General features: G+C 39.5%; 1 protein-coding gene across 1 annotated transcript; it reads left to right on the top strand.

Moving 5' to 3' along the window:
• Positions 1-1498: 1498 nt before the first annotated feature.
• On the top strand, positions 1499-22953 carry elk4 (ETS transcription factor ELK4). The gene is made up of 6 exons (XM_037100857.1): positions 1499-1696; positions 9604-9818; positions 14896-15666; positions 16625-16864; positions 19509-19628; positions 19714-22953. Exons 2-6 carry the CDS (start codon positions 9612-9614, stop codon positions 19810-19812), a joined length of 1437 nt encoding a protein of 478 aa, XP_036956752.1. The 5' UTR covers positions 1499-1696; positions 9604-9611; the 3' UTR covers positions 19813-22953.
• Positions 22954-22963: the final 10 nt, after the last annotated feature.

Genomic DNA, 22963 nt, shown 5'->3' with positions numbered 1-22963 from the left:
AGATCAAATTCCAAAATAACGTTTGAATTCTTGCTGTATTACAGTGACTTATTTCATTTCAGCTAGCAGGTCGAACGAGGTTTAATAGTGAGGTTGTAGATTGATACCAACTGAACTTCGCTTGTCTCACCCTGCTATTCAGTGGTTGTTAAAAGTGCAAAAAAACACAAAAGGCCCTCCAGAGTCGGAATTTGGTTTGTCTATTCTGGGCTACTGTAAAAATATGGTGTTGCTACGGCAGTTCATCATTTAAATACCATGCATTGGACCTTCAAATACTATAGAAAGAAAAAAGCCACTAGACGGGGAAAAAAAATTCTCAGGTGTAACACCTTATTCCCCCGTCTGGCTCAAATGTTACGACTGAGAGAAACTGAATTATCCAGTTGGCCTGAAGGACGGGACATTTAATGTATCATGTACATCAACAGGTCTAACCCTCTGCAGCTATCACTCTCCTCCAGATGGTGGCCACTGCAGAGATGTGTGTGCAGACTGCAGAATGGGGACCCATGTCCAGCTCAAATGCATGCTGGGATAGACTGACAGTCATATTAGAGTGAGGAAGAAATGCATGTAGTGTGGTAATACTCTGCACAGGCACCAGGAATGCTTCTACCACCTCTTTGTTTTCATTCCTTTTTCATTAACAGGTGCCAACTACATTTCCCCACAGTGGTTCTTCCTTTCTCCTTTATTGGCACTAAATCGAATTATTTCACAGTGCATCCATTTTTTCACATTACAACCTGACATAACTGCTCAATGTGTTTTGTTGAATCGTTTTTAATTAAATTGACGCTGCGATCACGCTTTTTAAAGTCTTACAGATTTTTGAAAAAAAAAAAAAATCTAATTGTGATTGGCCGCACAGATTTTAGAAAGGCGTTGTAAACCACAAGCCTACGGTAAAGAAATAAACAGCAGGTCATGTATGTTAGAGACATCAATCACTACTATGTATATGAGGGGACTTTGTAACTGTGCTTTAAAGCGTCAACAAAATAATAAACCTCGCCAGAGACACAGAGAGGAAGTGATCTCAGCGAGAGTTTAATGGCACATTTGCGTGCTGTTGGAGGCATCGGAATTTTGACCGCCGTAAACATCAAGCTAACAGGTGGTCATTTTCTCTTGCAGGAAGCGCTGAGATGTACTCTTTAATATAGAGGACAATAAACCGCATCTGCGAGGGAAACGGTACAGGTACAGCAACTGAATACAATTTTGATTTAAATGTTCAATTTTCTTTGAGTTGTCACTGCCTTTTTTTTTTTTTTAGATTTTGTGATTATATTAAAAAAAAAACGCTAATAAAAATACCTTGGCATCGCAAGTCAACTTTAGTGCAATAAATAGTGGTATTTAATAGTATTTATTGCACAATTTCAACATTACAGAACAACAGCTACCAACACAATCTACTTAGTCTCCAACCAAATCCATTCAGAGACGCCACGGCTCTTCGTCTTAAAGTGTACGAGGAACGTTGAACGCATCATTTTTCAGTTCAGAGGATATATCGTCAGTACAAGCCAAAGGCAGTTTAATGTATTTTATCTCCAGTTATTTCCTTGACATTCTTGCTGAAACTTATTTCCGGGACTATGACACATTAGAAAGCTTTCCAGCAATGTTTTGGGAATATTTCGACGCGGCTCGACGACTCGGAAATTCAGCGGGCTTTACGAGCGAGGTAATGTTAGCAGAGAAGCTAACACGAAGCTAGCGAGAGCTAACTTACAGTTAGCAAACTAACATTAATGCTTTCATTTGTCTGTTGCCTCGGCTGTTTGCGCTCAAGACGACGGTGGCACTTGAGCTCGCCAGTGACACTTGTCGGGAAACAATTGGCAGTCTGTGTTGACGATAACGAAACTGAGGTTATTCATCAACAAGTGGTCTTTTATTATGCAGTGTGTGGGTGCTGGTCTGACTATCGGACAGTAGATACCAGTCACTTAAGTCCAAGCGTTATTAGCGCATGAATAACCCATGTTCCATGACTGATTCGACCTATCTGAGGTTATCTCACTGCTCGGTTGTTAACGTTTGCCGCTAATGTCAAGCGTTACATAACGTTCATCGGTAATCTTTTTCCCTGGCAGCAGTTTTGACACTGTCCTATTTTTGCCCCGATATCACCGGTTTTAACATGACAGTTCGGGACAGATTGTGTGTGTGGGGGGTGTGTCTCCAACCCAGCAGGTCTGGATGAGTCAGGGCAGATTTACCCGTCCGCATAAGAAGCTTAGACACACACACACACACACACACACACACACACACACACACACACACACACACACTTGTTGACAGACACTGTCACATTCAGTCGGTAATATGTAGTGGACAAAATGGCAGGAATACCACATGAAAATCCAGCGACACATACCAGTCATTATTAGGATTACTGTCACACAGCAGCTTGTGTCTACACATTGCCAATAACTTCTTGTGTGGCTTGTCAAAGCAATATGAATAAGCTTCAAAAGTTGAGGTGTGAATCACAGGAATAGTGTACACCAAACCTGCTTGTGGAGATACCTTAAAAATGAAGACTATGATAGATATCCTTTTCTAGGAGAAGCAATGTGCCCTTCCTGACACTTTCTCTGTGTAGTTGCAAAAACTTGTAGCATTGGTTATGTTGGAGGCTTGGGCCCTAACAAGTAATATTCAAGTTGCAGTAAGCATCACAGTGCAATTGTGGGTTGCAAGCACCGTAGTGCCACAGTCTTAACTAAATAGGGTCATAACAGCTGACACCCACAAAAGAGACCTTTTCCTAAATGGCCAAAAGGCAGAGTGAATGATTGTGGAGAAAGATATTTGACTGGTCAAACATGTTATGGATTGTTATAGTTGTTATGGCTTGGACTGAACCATCAACCCAAAGTGTTGATGACCTGGAAATGATACTCAGTAATTCAGAGGGGTGTCACAATATTCAAAAGCCATGATTTGATTTGACTCTCAATTTTAGGGTCATGATTCATTACAATCTTCAACAAAAAAAGGAAAAAAAAATATGCGCGATTGATATGCTATTGTTAGACACATATCTATATTTTTAAAGATCAACAGATCATTTGTTTGATGCCTGAAACCAATATTATTTATATTTTCAAGTTTTTTATTTTAATTTTAAAAGACATTAAATGGATATTCCGGTGTAAGTTTAATCTATGTTCTAACACACCTTGACACCGAGTACAACCCCCCCTCAAGAGATAAAGTTTGCGGACCGCAGGCTTAAGTAGTTTTAGCATCTTTAGAAACGACCGCACAACAACAATACACTGCAGTAAATGGGTCCAAATATAAATCGCCATCAAAAAGCCACAAATAGGGGTGCTGCTTAGCTCGGTCGGTAGCGCGCGACCCATGTGCCGAGGCTCTGCAGTGGACCCGTGTTCGACTCCCGGCCCAGGTCCCCTTGCTGCGTGTCACTCCCCCTCTTTTACCCTGTTTCCTGTCACACTCTTCAGCTGTACTATCAATAAAGCCAGAAAAGGACAAAAAAATACTTTAAAAAAAAGCCACAAATAATGCTCAGAACAGCACCAAACACCAGCAACATTAGAAACAGGGTCCCAGCACATATTTTGAGGCATCAAACATTTGATATCTTTGCTGGCTTTGTCGGAAAAGATTTGATGGCGATTTATACTTGGATCCATTTACAGCAGTGTATTGTTGTTGTGCGGTCGTCTCTGAGGATGCTATAACTACGTAAGCTAGCGGTCCGCAAACTTTATCTCTGGAGGGGGGGTTGTACTTGGTGTCAAGGTGTGTTAGAACATGGATTAAACGGAATATCCCTTTAATTTTACCACAGCTTGACTTATGCTTTTTACAGATCAGGTAAGACAAGTTTAGTTAATAGAGATTCCAGTGTTCAACAAAAAATACAACCCTTGTGTGATTCAATAATAAACAGTCAAAGATTATTCAGTTTGTTAAAATCTACACTGATTATGCCATCTTCCCAAGCAAATCAACAACGTTATCAGTTCAATTCAGTTGTTCCCCCAAAAGGAAACCTCCAAAACCCAAAAAATCAGAATCAGTGAAACATCTTTGACACTATTTGAGTTACCCCTGGTACTGGTCAGTTGACTGTATTCATGTACAAAAAAATACTTTATAAAAGGTTTATAAAGCATTTCACTGTTTGTTAACATTGAAATAACTATTAATGAATGCAGTGTTTTCCACAGGATTTCATTAGACTATGGTGAGTAACACTCTGAGGACTGGGGTCATGTTCCCCCCTGAAGAAAAATTTGCACATTTTAAAGTTAAATGTATCAATCTGGTGCACATTGAGAGAACAGTTAAGAAACTGTCTCATGAATAACATGACCAATAATGAGAAATTGTGGAGAATATGAAATGTAGAAAATAATCAAATATAATACTGCGCTTATCTCTGCTACCCTCTGATTAGTCCAGTCTTAACTTTTTACTTGACTACACAGCTCTGGCTACACAATGTTAAGCATATTAACTGTACTCATTAGTCATATCAATCTATTGCTTTTAATCTTGTAGCCTATTAGTCCTGATTTATAACTACATGTTGCCCAAGAGACCAGACAATCTGTCTGTATTTAAAATGATGCAAGTGCCATCTATATATTGTCTGGTCTGTATGGTTGAGGTTGTTGCAGGAGAATGCAATGGTCAGTTCATAAACACTGCTGCCCATTGGCATTTATCTGATGTAATAAATAAGGTGAGAGGTATGTCAGTCTCACATATTTTAGGCACAGAGTTGCAGAACTGTGTTGGAAGTGGCAGGTAAACGAAACACTGAAAGAGAGATTTAGGTTAAGCACTGTATAATGTCACTGTTTGAGACCACAAGTTTACCTGACAGCTGTTCCTGTAAGTCTTGTATTTTTTTCTTCTTTCCATGACCAGAAGATATAGCTTGTTCCACCTCCCTGAAGTTGTTACATTGACACAGCTTTGATACAAGGGGGTAGGTGGCATAATTTGCGGGGCTTCCTATGTGTGTGTTTATGTGTGTGTGGGTGTGGTCAAAATGTTGCAGATCTTGGATATCATGACAAGTGAAAAACATTTGTGGATCTTTTTTGGATTATGATTATAACAAACGCAGACTAACATGCGTTACCCAGCAGAGTGGTTGTCATGCAAAAATGAGAGAGCATTGATGTTTGAGGTTACTTGGATATTGTGTGAGATTCCAAGGTAATGTTTCCTTACACAGGTTTCATTAAACAGGATGCAGAGAGCACCGACTCTGTGCACAAGACAATGTGTTATCCTACTATCTATGAGTCACTTAATAGTTATGTAGTGTTTGATGTTTCTATAATATCCACCCACAACATATACATGTGTACTCTGTCTTAAATTTTGGGATCCCACTCTTGTCACTCACATCTTCTGTTTTTATCTGCCGAAAGCACTTCCTCTGGTGAAAAGAGGAACCTGTCACTTTCCTCTGGACAGCTTGTAATTATGTTACACTTCAGAAGTGCACCTACTTTAGATGAGCGGTAGAAAGGATTGTAATTAGTCCTGAGGTTTGAGTTGACTTGTTTGAGACGCTCAAATAGGACGCACCAGTTACACATGTCAGTGTCCAGCCTGCTCCAGGTGCAGATGGGACTGGCCTGAATGATTTTTAAGATGAAATTAGGAAAAAATTATGATTTTTTTTGACGAAAAATGTAAAAAGGTTAAAACTGCAGATCATTGTAGTTTTTACCTTTTTATGAGGATGTTATTTAAGTGTTTTCATTTAGAGTTATTTGATGAGACCAGTCAAAAATGTCATACTGGGTAACGTTAATGAATTTTCAAAATATTATTATATTAGAACTTTTAAAGTCAATAATGCTTTATAAATATGTAAAGTAAGACAGTTACCAATATATAAAGCTCAGAAAATGAAACTTGGACAATTCCTTTTTCATTATAATGTGTTTGCTGTAGACATGACCCTCACCTCCATTTTAATGCTGCAAAGTGATTCAATCTACAAAATGTCTGAAAATCCTTTACAGTGCTTGGCATCATACTATTATTATTTTCTCAACACCATAAAATGAAATTATGCATTTTAAGGCATTTTAATCAGTGTTATCCCACCTGACTGAAATTGTTACTCGGTATGACACCTAATGTTTCCACTTGAAATGTCATCTTTAAACATCCTAAATATAATTGATGTTCATCAATAAACCATGTTTACATCAGAGGACACATAACATACTTGAAAAACTTTAAGCAATTTAAAGTGTTCAAATACTAAAAAGTGCTTAAAAATACCATTATTAAAATATAGGATGCCAGCGATAAATTTAAATGTGCATAATAATGTGTTAATATCACTATATGAATGGAAATTATACAAATAAAAACAGAAAACAACAGTACTACTGTCAAGTATGTGTCATCCTGTATAACGGATGACACTGTGGGGTAACAGACACAGGATTTTACTACATAATGTACCAGTGACTGGAAAGAGTAAAAAAAACAAAAAAACAAACACGTTTTAAGAGAGACTTAACTTTCACCATTGTTTTGGGGTCGTTTCGGGTCTTCCTGATGGCCTAACTTGTCTGATAATGTGTGCCCCATAATGCCCAATAAATTTGCTCCAGATTGCTTGTTATCCTGGATAACATTGGCTGACATATCAGTTTTGGGACAAGCTGCTCCAAAGCATAACAATCTACTGGATGTCATAATTTTTGTAACATTTTATATATCAAAGGCAACACTCATACAATGATGCCCGGGACAGAGATTTTTTAACCTGTTTTCTTTTCAACTATTTTGTAGCTTTTTTGCATTTCACCATGAGGTCCGGACAGTTATCCGGTATGACATTTTGTGACCATTGTGTCTAAAAACTATAAAACTTTGTAAAACCCTCAATACATTTTACTATCATTAGATAAACAGAGACTAATAGATTGAATTAATGTGTTTTTTTATTAACATCTTTTGTATTTTTACTCCATAAATGTGCTTTGGACATCAAAATTGCACATCATGTCATTGTGCAGTTGTGAAATTTTTAGGTTTTCAGATAGGGAATGTACATTTGTCTCAGGTTTGTTGGCATTTGTCAGTAGACTTACTGAATTAAGTTGAAGCATTTTATCAGCTAATGTGTAAATCAGATGTTTTCTTCTGTCTGAGTAGACCTCTTTTCAGAATGAGGCTTGGTGCAACAATACTAGCAGTCTGTTCAGGTCATGTACCTAAATGAGTCAACTGGTGACCCACTCTGACAGGAGCTGGAAACCATGTCAATCAAGCATGTTTTGTAACACTTCCATACAGCAATGAGCGGTGGTCTCATCAGCCAAAGTGAAAAACGCCTGTGTAGTGTACCACTGGTGGCATTTATGTTAAAAAACATGCTGCAACAAACCCACTCAAAAAAATCTGTGAAAAGGCTTGGTGGGGGTTGCACCTTTGTGGAGGACAAAAATGAATTTATCACAATAAATTCATGAGCAACATCCACTTTTACAACCTCTTTGTTTACCAGCCACAATGTTCTGCAGCCCTGCAGCTGTCAAAGTAATGTAATCACACCCAGAACTCGCCATTAATTAGTTTGTGTTCTTTAGGGATATATATATATATATATATATATAACAAAAAAGTGATATTGTAATTATTTTGGTAGATATTGCGATATAATTAATGATCATTATGGATGATTCAGTTTTACCTCACGATTTTCATTGTCACTGGCAAACTAATAAAGTCATGTTGATTTGTGGCACCTCCTCTTTGAGAACTAGCTTTACGAACCATAGAATCTCTACAGCACCACAAAATTTAATTAAAACACTTTGTGACACATTTTGCTTTTTTATAAGATAATTGCAGTTCTTGCGATTTGGATATTTCACATAGTCATATTGCAAATAACTGTGGCTGCCAAAGAGTTGTCGATTGACAGAGCGACTGATACAGCTGCTGGTCGCAGCTAAAAAGGGATAAATATGGCAAAGATAAACCAAACAAAGTAGGACAAACAGTAGGACTGCATTATGAAAAATGTAGGTTATTATCAAAATGTCCATATATGCTTTGGGTCAGTGGCTCAGTTCTATTGCTTACCAAAGCATTGTTTTTTGAAGATTTGGGAATGAGAGATCAATCCAGAAAGCAACATTGTTGCTTAAATTCAGTAATAAAAAATGTAACATTGGCAGGTCTGCAGTATCTACCCAATAAAATGAATGGCTGCAGTAGTTGAACATAGTCAAGTGCAATAAAAAGGTCCTAACAATTTTAAAAGCTTAGCTATAGTGACAACAATACAGCATTGAAAAAAATCATTATTATTTTCACTATATCGTGGATACCATTGGCCTTATGTCGGGATTACTGTCCTTGCAGAGTGTGTTGTGAATGGTTTTCCTCTGCTCCTGTTGTTAAAATATCATTCATTACCTCCGTGGCCGTGAAAATGAAATGTCCCTCACAGTGCGGGGGCATTTAATTTTCATGGCTATGGTGTTTTGCTGCTCTTTGAAAGCCAGATGTGAACAAGATGTTTGGCCATGATGAGAACTAGTCAGTTTCCACTTCACAGTGCCACATTTTATACACCATGTGTTCTTAAAAGGCAAAAAAAAAGACAGAGTGCGGGGGGATTGTTGAATTGATATAATTTGTTTTCATTATTTCACAACAATTAGTTTACTGTGACATCACTAGATGCATAAAATCATTTCACTATCATCGACAGTGCCACTCTTCACTTTATGAGCAGCCACAGTCCTTGAATAAATCAGATAGAAAGCAATCTTTAATGTCCACTCAAGCTCACCAAGAAATGAAGAACCTGGAAATCTTCTGTACACTCTTGGCTCCAGAACATCACATTAAGGGAATAGCATGGAAGGTGTCTGACTTCATCCAGCTGTTAATGAAACCACTCTTGAATCTATTCAGCAGGGTGTATGGTGGCATTATCACCCTGGTATGTGAGAACCGCATAAGGGAACAGCATTTGCAGCAGATGGTGCACCTGGTCCTGTTTAACAGCCTGTTACACTTGGATGTTAAATAACCTTTTACAGCACTTACTCCACATTTCTGCCCATACGTTTAGGTATCCAACGGACTTTGTAGTTTGAGTGGGTTCTTTGGTTTTTTGGCTAGTTTTTTTTGTTTGTTTTTTTTCTAACCATTTTCCCAATGCTCCATCTGGGATCAGACTCCACACTGTGCTCAAAAAGTTCAAATATAGCGCTGTCTTTTTTTTCATGTTGTGATGTTGTTAAGACTGACACATGTACTGCTTACATGTAAGACTGACACTGTGTATTAATTAATCAATTAATTCATTTATTAATTAAAGGACACAAGCCAGAGCGACAGTGGATACAATACAAACTTTGTTACAGCGCTTCATCACAATGTAATTATCAGAATAAGCTGAACCCATTGAACTCCGGTAGTGTACCCAATTGATATTGTTCACAAGTTTTTGGAAGCGCATATTGTTTTGTTGTAAGCAGCAGTTCTGTGGTTCATGTTTATTTTTCAAACTCTAACTTGTATTACTTGTTGTTTATGTTTTTTCAGTGAGAGACATGGACAACTCTGTCACCCTGTGGCAGTTCCTTCTCCAGCTCTTATTGGATCCCAGCAATGAGCAGCTGATCTGCTGGACCAATGAGGAAGGGGAGTTTAAACTGTTGCAGGCAGAGGAGGTGGCCCGGCTGTGGGGAGCACGCAAGAACAAGCCAAACATGAACTATGACAAACTCAGCAGGGCCCTCAGATACTACTACGACAAGGTAAATGCATCACGTCACTGCCTGGTGTTTTATGTCTTTGCTCAGTCTCTAGGTGCTTCGGTTTGACATACACTCCTGATCAAAATTTTAAGACCAATTGAAAAATTGCAAGAATTTAGATTTTACACTGTTGGATCTTAAAAAGGTTGTATATAGAGTTTCAAAATGCAAAAAGAAGAAATAGAAGTGACACAAAAAAAATTTGAGTAAGCAATTTATTGAAAACAACAATTAAACTGAAATAGGCTGTCTATCAGCTAATCAAAACTTTAAGACCTTTAAAAGACAAAATCTGCACAAAAATGTGGATTCAATGTCATTTTCTGTCAGGCATTCACACTGTCATGACCTCCTGATGGCAAAAACCAGAAAGCTTTCTCTCGTTGAACGTGGTCGGATTGTTGAGCTGCATAAGCAAGGCCTCTCGCAACGTGCCATCGCTGCTAAGGTTGGACGCAGTAAGACAGTCATTTTGAATTTCTTCAGAGATCCTGAGGGTTATGGAACAAAAAAGTCAAGTGGTAGACCCAAAAAAATTTCCCCGGCGCTGAGCCGGAGGATCTGATTGGCTGTAAAGACACGGGACGATCCTCATCCCAAATTAAGGCCATTACTGGTGCCGACTGCAGCCCAATAACCATCAGACGGCATCTGCGAGAGTAGGGCTTTAAGAACAAAAGACGTCTTCAAAGGCCTCGTCTCCTTCAACGCCACAAAATTGCCCATTTGGACTTTGCAAGAGAGCACCAAACATGGGACATTGAAAGGTGGAAGAAAGTTTTATTCTCTGATGAGAAAAAATTTCACCTTGATGGTCCTGATGGCTTCCAACTTTATTGGCATGACAAGGAGATCCCACTTGAGATGTTTTCTACGTGTGGAGGGGGCGCCATCATGATATGGGGTGCCTTTTCCTTCAATGGAACAATGAATCTTCAGGATGTGCAGGGGCGTCAAACGGCGGCTGGCTATGTGGAGATGTTGCAGAGGGCATCCCTCATGACTGAGGGCCCTTGTTTGTGTGGTAATGACTGGGTTTTTCAACAGGACAGCATTGCAGTTCACAATGCCCACTTGACAAAGGACTTCTTCCAGAGGAATAACGTCACTCTTTTGGACTATCCTGCATGTTCCCCTGATCTAAATCCAATTGAGAACATTTAGGGATGGATGGCAAGGGAAGTTTAAAAAAATGGAGATCAGTTCCAGACAGTGGATGCCCTCTGTGAAGCCATCTTCACCACTTGGAGCAACATTCCCACTAGCCTCCTGGAAACAATCGCATCAAGCACGCCGAAACGAATTTTTGAAGTGATCAACAAAAACAGTGGAGCTACTCATTACTGAGTCCTTTTTTAAACTTTTGTTTCTATTTTAGGGGGGTTTCGGGTTTTTTTTTGAGCTATGGTCTATTTTCAGCCTATTTCAGTTTAATTGTTGTTTTCAATAAATTGCTTAATCACATTTTTTTTGTTTCACTCCCATTTCTTTTGCATTTTGAAACTCTACTTAGAACCTTTTTCAAGATACAACAATGCAAAATGTAAATTCTTGCAATTTTTCAACTGGTCTTAAAATTTTGATCAGGAGTGTATAACAATGACTATGCTACCACCACAAGTCGGCTGTTCACCTGCGCCCCAAACATTGTGGTTATCCCACATGTCCCAGACTTGTCATTCCCATTGCGAAGCCTGATTTGATGTGCTACTCAGCTATGTCTCATATACACCACACAAGCATGTGTTGTCCTTCAACCTTGTCAAACATCTGACCAGTTACAGCCTTTACAGTTGTTTTTTGAAGTCTGATGTTGACCTCTGTGGACATGTCAGAATATGGTTGGCCAAAATGTGCCCCTGACTGATAGATTACTCAATTTAAGTTGGGTATTTCTACTTCTACTTATTTCCTCCATTGATTCTATTTGCCATCCAAATCCATAGGCAGAGAAAGTTTTAAATGATTCAAGTATGACAACAGTTTGTTAAGGTCTTCGAGCATTTTTTTGACATTGTGACATTTTCATTCAGTCAAACTGAAAATTCTGAGAAATTATGTGGGCATGGTGTTATGCAATAAGCTCACTATACTCCTTATTTTGTTTGCTGAGAAACTTCTTCACATATATATTAATGCTGGTGTCTGCAAGATACTTATCAGAATTGGTTCCTGAGTAAAATTAAAAGGTATTTTCCAAATCAACAGGGGTGCACACTAGCAAAAGTTACATTGCCCTCTTCATAGGATTGAAATGGCAATATTGCTTAAACAGTATCAACTTGATTAATTTCAACAACTATGATTTGGAAACACAGCAGAAAAAAAAACATAATACTTCCCAGTACAGATCAATACGAACCATTTCAGTAAATTTGTTTGGTAAGAGGTTGATTTACCAACTGGCTCTGCTGGGGTAGCCTTCTCCTACTGTTGATCTGATTGGTTGAAGTTTGCCCCATGATAAATGGTGACAGACAGATGGTCAGATGGTTCATCCAATCACCTGCCAAGTCTTTTACCGAACAGTTTCTAAGGGCCATTTGCCTTCTGTGTAACAAACCATCTTTGCACGTCTGATTAACTAAAATGGACAATGTATAAAGAAGTCATGATATATCAGACTCAGAGCACACCACTGAAGAGTAACATGTAACATCACTGCAACCTTGCTGTGCCTTATTGTACACCATTTTTTGGATTTCATAAGCTGTATCATCATTTATTTTGTGAGTCAGCCAAACCAAAAATCAGCTTTTGGCAGCAAATATCAAATACAAACCAGTGTCTGTACACTCAGCCAAAGATGTTTAGAGAGAAAACCCCACTCTGTACCAATTAGATTTTTAAGCGGTTTCAAGGATTCTCAGAATATCTGTCAACAATGACTAGTAAACAATCTTGAGTTAGCTGATTGCACATGTCATAATATTTACCAGACATTAATGTATTAAGTGAGCTAAAAATTCATACACAATGCTGTGTATTGTTGTTGGATAGAAGTCAAGCACTGACCATGAGCTGATGTCAGCAAATAGTAAATGGTATCTCTAAGTTATACTTGGAAGATGAAATTAATATCTTAATGTCTTTCATATGGATGATTAGGACAGAGGGGCAGTTTGTCCCATCAGTCTGTGAAACTCTGACTTTAGCTTCCCTTAACTCAGCAGCGACAGTATAGACTGAGAGCTGTCAACGTAGTTAGGTTAGAATGATATCTAATACCTTCAGATTTAATTAGCAGGGGTACTTTACTAGATGTGTGTTATTATTACCATTACAACATATCTGTTAACACAAACATAATAACACTTTTAAATGCAATGATTACATTATGAAGAGTAAGGCAGTGCGTTAAAAGACAACATCATATTGCAATTATTTAATTACAATTTTGATATGATTTACAATTAGTGTAAATTATCATTTACATCACAGTCTTTATTTTTGCCAGTGATTAAATGGTTAAGATCTTAATAATGTTACAGTTGTTCTGGTCTGGTTGTTTTGGTCTACCAAACAAACATGCTGTCTTAAATCTGAAAAACAAGATTTGTAAGTCAGGGCATCTTTGCAGTACTTCATTCTAATGCTGTTAGACCTTTCAGCAAAAAAATTCAGCAGGTAGAGCGTTTTTCATATTACACTTGACCATAGTGCAGTTTGTTAATATTTAGATGAATTGTTTTAAACTCCTGAAAAAGTCATTTTAATTGCCAGTTTACTAAAGTTACTACCACTAAATGAAAGCCACAGTAAATTTGGGTTGATGGGTTATAAAGTTTATCTGAAGTGAACTTGAAGCAAGATACAGATTTAAATAGTTGTGGCACAGTTAACCCTTAGTGAACTTAAAGCTGCTGCAAGCACTGTTGTTGTTTTAGCAAATTTCCTGTCCTCCTCTTCATGTCACCACACTTGTACAACTCCTTTCTATTTCAGAGGCAGCTCTCTTTGCCTGTTTCTTCCTCATCAGGAGCGCTGGAATTGGTAACTTTCCCTGTTCCGCCATTGCCAGTGTAGGTACCAGAACAGAACCCCGAGCAGACAGGATCATCTCTTTACAAAGTTCTCTGTCCTGATTTAATAAATTGAGCAGGGATACCAGAACATGTTACAGCATGAGCAGGGAGGGGAGGAGAGACATGGGTTACTGACGAAACACTTGTAACAGTGATTACTGTTGGAATATAGAGCTATTGAACAGTCATTTTGATAAGAAAATAACACATACAGCCGCTTTAAGATTTCACAGTATTGTGAATTAATGGAAGAATCATTTTATTTTTAAAATTTGCACATTAGATAAAGTGGACTCTTTCTCTCTTCCTGCTCTCTTTTCAACCCTTAATGATGATCCAGAGTTCTTATTGAAACTGAATGAATAAACTTTGCACAGATGTACAGCTCTAAGTGTGCAAAGTGGACTAAGCACCCTAATATTTTTTCTCACCCCCCAGTTCCAAAAAGTCTAAATGAATATGACTTTGATGAGAATGGGTAATATGCATATGGGATCAGATGCTTGTCAGTCATAATTACACCAATTACTTGATGCCCAAGTTGCATAACAGCACTTGTTTTGAAGCAGCAGCTGGAGACTCAGAGGCGACTGCTTCTTCCAGACAGCTGCACCAAGCAGTGCACCAGTAAATGGCAAAACACAAGTTAATTGCTCCTCAGAATTGTTTAAAGTCCATTGCTAAGTGACATGCGGAAGAGGGGGAGAGTGCTGTCTGTCTCCCACTCTGCTTGTGGTTTGGCAGGAGCACAGTCTGACCCTGTGGGCGTTCTGGGCAGGGCTGCTATGGTATGTTTGGCTGCAGTGTTAGTGGCTGCTAGTTTGGTACAGACAGGAAGGACAGAGCTGTCCCACGCAAAAGGCTTTACTGTGGTCTCACTCTTGTATTTTTTACTGCTCGTGCCTCTTTGGTAGACAAATACTAAATTTTTTCTGCTCTCACTGTGTACTTTCTGCCTAGATGATAATGATGTACTTTTATTTTTACTTTTTATTATATCCACCAAGTTTATAAACATGTATTGTTCTCCCATTGGTTTTTGTGTCTTACAGAACATCATAAAGAAGGTGAATGGCCAGAAGTTTGTCTATCGCTTTGTGTCCTATCCTGACATCCTGAAAGGAGATGTTGCTACCCGAACAGAGGGCGGGGATGTGGGTGCAGGGGGCATCCTTCCCCTGTCAAAGAGGGGAGACGGCACCCTTCAAGAGAGTGAGTCTGGTGACCGTAGCAAGGTAGGAGGTAGCACAGCTGCTCTGGGCTCTAGCACCAAGCAATCAAACCGCAATGACTATATCCACTCTGGCCTGTACACCTCCTTCACCCTCAACTCACTACAAAATGGACGCCAGCTCTTCAAGTCCATCAAAATAGAGAACCCTGCAGAGAAGATGGCTGATAAGAGAGCTCTCTCTACCACAGCCCAGAGCCAGGAGCAGTTGACTCAGCCACAGCAGCCAACTGGTTTGCCATCTGTAATCAAGTTTGGAAACACCCCTCCAAAGCCAGCACCACCTCCTCAGGTTGATATAGAGACGACACTGATCTCCAACCACCTGGATCCTCTACAAGCACCACCACAGAGGGCCGAAGACATCAGCACACACTCCTTCCTGCCGTCCCAGTCCGTCTACTCATTTGAACACATCCGCCCTTCGGAATCGGCGTTCAGCCTACAAGACATGACCTCTGCAAACCCGTCCCCAAACCTAGTGCCTGATTCTTCCCAGGAGTTGGTGATTGACAGTGACATGGAGTCTCGATCATCTCAGCCTGCAGACACTCAGGCGTCGGAACTCCCAGATGCTCAGGCACAGGAGAAGGCAAGTCTACTGTACATACAAACACATGTCACGCAGTGCTAATTATTAAATAATTGAAGAAATAACAGGAAAATACACATTTCAAGGCTCAGCTTTTAGCTCCCATCAATCTTGGCAGTTTCCGATTGTCTTTTTAAGAGCTACATCCGATGTGACACGTCGATTGCGTAAATATGTCAATTTATGTAAGATCCAGTGGTGCGGCAGAACGCCGCAGGTTGGTGCGGCAGTGTGGGAGTGTCACTCCCCCACAGTGTTGGGACCCCCACTGATCAGTTTGCTAAAGGACAAAGGACAAAAGCTGCTGTTATGCTGCTGGCATGGTGGTCCTACTAGTGATCGTTTGTCATCAACGGATTAAAATAAAAGTAAACAACCAGGATGAGGCAGATCGTTGCTGTGTTTTACACTGGGGAATAAGACCAACTGATCAATCCAAGAAATAATTTATAGAGTAATCAATAAATCCCAATCTCGAAACGGGAAAACGCGCATACAGTCTTTTCACCTCCAGCAGACTCGGAACAACATTATCTTTCCTTTAAGTCAAATATTTACTCTGTTATTGTTCTGTTTGTATTCTCCACCAACTACTGAGAGAATGCTGCTCTATGTTCTCCAGTTAGTCTCTGTCTGGCTCCTGTTTGTTGCTGAGGGAGTAGTGAACAGTGGAGTTTTAGAGAATTCTTTTTCTCTAGAAAAAGAAAACAGCTGCCTGCTGCAACTGAAAACCAAAACTCTGTCATTCATGTATATGTGTGTGTGTGTGTGTGTGTGTGTGTGTGTATATATATATATATATATATCTATATATATATATATATATATATATATATATATATATATATGTATATATATATATATATATATATATATGTATATATGTATTCATTACAGAAGTAATGAAATCAGAAAATGGTATAATAAAACACATCACTGTCTGTCTCTTGTTGACCAGGTGGACAGTGGCATTGGTTGTTCAGGAGATGAGACTTGCTTTGGGGAAGCTGAAACCAGTTCGTCCTCAGTTAGCAGCAGCACCACAATCTGCACTCAGAGCTCAGGAAAGACACGCAAGCCACCGAAAGTCCTGCAGATCAGCCCGCCAACACTGCTGGTCACCACCTCTGACTTCTCCCCCATGAACCTGTGCAGCCCCTCCCTACCTACTGCCTCTCTCACACCAGCGATGCTACAGGTGAGAGCGTGGATTTATCCTCATGTCGTACTGAAGTCAGTTTTATTGATGAAAAGACATATTTAAACACAAATTAAAATACAAATAAACAACAATACAATAATAATAAGTGAGTGAATAATATGTTGTTTTAGTATATAAACAATATGAACCACTTAAATATGCCCACTGCATTCTCTCAGTCTTAGCCTCACCTTAATATATTTTAAAGGAGATGAAATAAGGACATACATAGAAAAAGGAAGTGTAATTAGGAGTTGGACAACATCACTTGTTCTAGTATCATTTTGGGAGCATTTGCTTATTACACACAAATTGCAAATTTAGCCTGTCACAAACAATGTAATGTATTGTTGCATTGATTCATTTCTCTTTATTAACTAACTACAAGACTAGATAAACCCAGGAGGTCCCTTGAAACTGATCTGGTGGACATTCAATGTGCCAAAGATTGATTCATGCCCCATAAATTGTTAATAAAAAGAACAAGATTAATAAAACACACATCTGTAATTAATTTATAATGAGGTTAATCTCCCACTCTGTTCTCAAAACAGTCTAGAAAATTTCCAAGTTGTTTACAATAGCAGGTTTCAAAAGATTTTTCATCATCGAACTTTGGTGCTGCTTATTTAAGTGATACATGCATTTGTTTGCATCTTTATTTATGCATACAATTTGTGTCTATGGTATTTTGTAAACCTTTTAGTACGCATGTAAGAATGGCCCAAAACAGTTTGAACTGAAAATTTACTGATTTTGAACTGGCTGTGTATCACTGCAATCTTGGTAATGTATGAAACTGAACGATGTAAACTTGCAGCCAGAGCCCCCTACGCTTTTGCTGGCAAAAGTCATCCAGTTGACACAAAAAAGGCATCAAGAGGATTCTGTTCTTGAATCAACTACAGATTGTTTTCCTGCGTTGTGTAATATTGGGTCCACGGACACAGAAAGGCTGTTCAGACAGCAGGTAAAAACCCATTTGTTTTTCAGATCATATCTGAAAGGTGGAGTGTCCGCGCTAGTATTTGTAAGTGATCAGATCAAGCTTTTTGGTCCAGACATCACCAACATACTGTGTCTGCAGGGGTTGCTATGGTGACAATGTAGGTGTCAGTAACTCCATATGGTGGTGATGGGGAGATCAATCATCTCCAAACAATCACACTGTCAAGTCACAATCAGAAAGTCTATTTCAGCAAGACAACACAGACTGTGGTTCTCTGTGTTGTCTTCCAAACCCCTCTGCCATATGTATTCTGGGTTATGCTCAGCCCCTCGATGCACCTCTGTCTCTCTGGATTTGAAGTCACAGTTGTGTGTGTGTGTGGTGCAGTGAGTAACACAAAAAGTGTTGTTGATGGTGAAATTCAGTTTGAGTGACCACAGTGTCCAAACTACTGTCTATACTTACTTGCTGTCTCCCTTAGGAGTCAACCGATATTGAGTATTACAATATTGAGAACTGATACATGGTTCTGGTGTCAAAATTTTGAATAACCTGTGATGGTATGGAACTAACTATAATCTACTCAAGTACTGTGCGCAAGTACAATTTTGAGGAACTTTACGTGAGTATTTTCATTTTCTGCTCACTTTACACTTCAACTCTGTCTAATTTATTTGATAACTTTAATTATTTTGCTGTAAATTATTATCATTTGTGGCGTGGTACCAATCAGATATTGTTGTGGGTGGGACATTGAATGAGAAATATGCTGAATATTGGCCAGGCAAATAATCAGTCTAACCCTTGGTCTCTCTCTCTCTCTCTAATAAACTATAAATCTAGATACTGTTACAACACAGCCTATTTAACTCTAAAATGCTTTCAGGGACATTTTTAAGTTTCAAAACATACTTCAGTATTCTGTTTAGATGTAATACAGTATTGTTTGCAACCAGCTGGCTGCTTTACTGTTTCCTATTTCAAAATGGACTCTTAGCCAAAACCAAGCATGCCTAACTAACATCACCCATCAGCAAAAGTCTTTGTCTGTCCAGTGCGGCACAGTGTGTTCTGGTTGTTGTAGGTTTTTTACCCTATGAGCAGAACAGAATACCACAACCCGTGTTACTTTCTACTGCATGGACAGCCCAAGGGTCATCCTCGTGGAAAATTGCCTCTTTAGGACTGGACAGCACCAAGAATTGACATTGCACAGAGAGCCTCCAGTACTCCAGCAGGTGGCAGCAGTGGAGCAGTAATCTGTAATGCCTGGCATGTTTGGCCCTGTTTTTGTTGGCTTTAAATTGCTCTCAGTGATGCTGTTTGCAGACCACATGACTGTGTGTGCCACTGATCAGAATTCTGGAGTCTATTAGATTTTCCGGTAAAGACAGTGCTGTTTTTATTCTGTTCCTCCTCAGCAAATCAGGTCAGATTTGATCATGAGATCCAGTGTCCGGCTGCCAATGAGCTCACATGAATACGTTCCTCTTTCTGGTTTCTCTCTCTTCTTTCACTGATTGATTTGGTAAATGAGCCTCTGTTAATTATGTCAAACATACAGTAGCATTTCTCGGTACTTACTGTCTTACATATTCAGTCCATATGCTGGTACATCATATCTTTAAAAATGTAAAATCGGCCGTTACCAGTTCGGCTCTAATGAGTAACAGTGTTCGACTTCCTCCTCAGACACCAACTCTGTTGCTGACTCCCAGCCCCCTGCTATCCAACATCCACTTCTGGAGCACGCTCAGTCCAGTCGCTCCCCTCAGCCCAGCCACACGACGCCAGGGAGGCCACCTCTTTCAGGTCAGTACATTAGAGTACGCTGTATTTATTCTACGTGTCTATGATGCTCTGAAGTGTCCTAACACTCCATTCGGCTCTCTTCCAGTTTCCGTCTGTCCTCACCCCTCAGTTCCAGATTCCTGTACACAGTATGGATGGGACCAACACACCTGGCCCCATTTCCCCAGACCCTCAGAAGACATAGGATTAACCTGTACTGCATCACCATATTTTGATACAGACAGCTCTCCCCACCCCTCTGGCTCCATCTTCACCTCCCACATCCAGGACAATTATGTGGGAGCACAGTTGTTGACATTACACATCACTCTGGTGCTTTAAGTTCACTGCCACACAATTCACACTACAATCAGATGTATGGAGGTGGAGTCTGAGAGATGCTGGCAGTACACATTTGACGGATTAGGGTGATACATTCAGTTTTTCTTTGAGCACTTACATTCTCTGGTTGCTCTCCTATACTCATACACACTGATGCCATTGTTGCTTATGCACTTATGGATTAATTGTGTCTGGCTTTTTGGGATCCTCAGTCACAACAATTCAAAGGAGGGAAGAGTTTCTATGGCAACAGTTGGTGCATGTGGATTGGACCCTCAGCAGTGACAATCTGCTTCATACTTGGACACGGACCAGTGCGATTGGGGATAACAGAATCTTTCCTTTTTACAGATTTCCCTTATTTTCTTGTGAGACAAGTTGCTGCCAAAAAAAACACGAGTTAGTTTCTAACATGTCTACTTCTCTGCTGACAGTGATTCTGTTCCTTTTTGTGCTCTGTCCTTAACCTTTACTCTTGGTGAAGAGTAGTGCTTTAACCTGATAACCTGCATGTTTACCTGCGACTCTTTTATCTTTTACCCAGCTGTCAACCTCACCTCACCTGTCTGAGTGTGCACTGTTAGCTGCTCAAAAATGCTGGCTCACTATAGCCATATCCAACAGGACTTCTACCTTGACTGGCTTATGGTGACGTGTTGCCATAATCTGAGCTGAACCTTGAATCACGCCTCTACTTAACTGTTCAAATGTGTATATACAGTAGAATAACCCGGAAAGCCAATGTGGTCTGATCCGCTCCAGCTGGTAGGCTTTCAGGTGGAAAGGAAATAAAGTAAAGCCATAGCCCTTTCTGTGCATCAACTTCGCAAGTAACAGCACATAAATTCTGTGTTGGTAACCACTCTGATGTTGCCTTTTTAAAGGAACTTACCTGGTTGAAGGCAGCCAGCATGTTAAGAATGCTTAGTTTTTAGTGTTAGTGTCGAATAGAAGTTGTAGGAATATTTATTTTACTGAACAGTTCCAACAAAATGTTTCAATATTTTCGGAATTCGGAGTTTTGGGAAATATACTTATTTGCATTCTTGCCAAGAATTCCATAAGAAATCTAATACCACTCTCATGTCTGTGAAGTAAATAATAATAGACGGCAGCTGGTTAACTTAGCTTAGTATGAAGATTAAAAACAGTGAGATACAGCCAGCCTGGCTCTGACCAAAGTTAAACACAAATCAAGCACCCCTAATGTTCACTTGATTTGTTCTGTCTTGTATGTTTAATCGCCACTAAAATCAAAACCTGACTATTTCTTCATCCAGTCTCCCCTGGGTCTCTGGGACTGCTCCAGGCTAAGATAGTTCAAGCACACCCATAAACCACATGTAGATCTTTTTGCACTTTTACGAAATATGACATGTTAATAAGTTAGCTTAAGTTAGGTTCTCTGACTAAGCAAGGCTAGCCCCCCAGTTAAGCTAACCGACTGTTTGCTCCAGCGACATATTTAGCAGACAGACATAAAATAGGTACCAATCTTCTTAGTTTTCTTGAGCAAGTAAGCAGTGCATTTCCTAAATATCACAATATTTCTTAAAGTGTAAGTTTATCCAGCAATTCAAATCAAGTCATTGTTTACTTACCAATACTTGTTTACTTACTGTCTTGCCAATGGATAGTTGGGTAAAGTTTGGTGGTACACAAAACATTTCTGGAGCTTGACATCAAACAACATTTCAACAACAGCATTCTCCTAAACAAATAGATCCATACATCTCATCTGGCATAATCTAAGTCCAAATCTCAATTGACCTAAAATGGTGTTATTCCAGTCTTGATGTGCCGTCAAGCTTGTGTTCAGACTGGGTCCATGCATTTAGATTAGCAGCAACAGCATAGATTTTGGCTGTAAACGTCTTTTAAAATCAGTTTGGGAACTCAGTTAACAGTTAACCAACTGCTGGTCCCAGCTACATATTTAGCATACAGACATGAAGCTGGTACCAATCGTTTTACCTGACTTTTATCAAGTTGGCATTTAAATAAGTAAGCGTTTTTCCCAAAATGTCAAATTATTTCTTGAAGTTAAATTTAAAACTGTTCCTCATGAAGCTTAATCACACCAGGCCTTAACTCTGTGTTGATAGTTCACAGGTCAGCTCTGTTTTCATCGTTCCAGTTGACTGAGCTTAGATCATTTTTGCTTGCAGCGTCATTGCAGCTATTTTATCTCCAACTCTTAGTGGCTAGACTTGTTACAGTCCAGCCTTAACCTTTGCCTAGCCTTAACCATCTGAAATAATCCAGAGGAGTGTAGAAAACCCTCTGGAGAATTGAAGCACCTTCCTTGCCCTAAAAACTCCTTCTCTAGATGATCAGCCATGAAAGGTTCAAACCTATTTTGTAAATGACTTAGAAGCCATAAGTCTGAAATACAGACTCGATAGGTAGATCCCACATCTATATGCTATCAAATGTGGAAATTGTACATCGCACTTGTTTACATGATACTTGGATAGAACACGCTGAAGTGTTTCTTTACCGAAGTGTCCCTTTCTAACCCAGGGATGGATGACAAGCAAATCTCGCTGGGGGGAACTCATACTCATTTTTGCTCAACTAACAGACATTTGCCCCCTGCAGCCTGCAGTCCGTCACATTGATATATGGTGCCTTACCACAGCCAAGCCCAAGTTTATCACCCAAAAGTGGATGGAGCTCTATCATTAAAATGTTAGTGTCTATACTAACAGTATATGACAGCATTAATTTGTTTTTCTGCCATATCTTTGTGTAGACCAAACCAGAGCCCCAGAAGTTTGGCATAAAACTTCACAGGGATGTTTTGTGTGCAAGCACACTTGAGTTCATGTGGACTGCCACAGGATTTTAAATGTGCTGTAGTGTTGTCCAGGATGCATAACTGTACATACAGCCAGCAACATGGGTTAATATGCAGAGCGTGTAAATCTTATCAAGCCATGTTTTACAGTTTGCGGCCATGTCTCTTTCTAACCTGCAGATTAATGTTTGTGATAACAAATGAACTATAACTA

The sequence above is a fragment of the Acanthopagrus latus genome, chromosome 6 (genome assembly GCF_904848185.1).
Source record: "Acanthopagrus latus isolate v.2019 chromosome 6, fAcaLat1.1, whole genome shotgun sequence".
NCBI classification, from domain to species: domain Eukaryota; kingdom Metazoa; phylum Chordata; class Actinopteri; order Spariformes; family Sparidae; genus Acanthopagrus; species Acanthopagrus latus.
The sequence above is the reverse complement of the archived record's forward strand: the minus strand, read 5'-3'. Positions and strand labels throughout refer to the sequence as shown.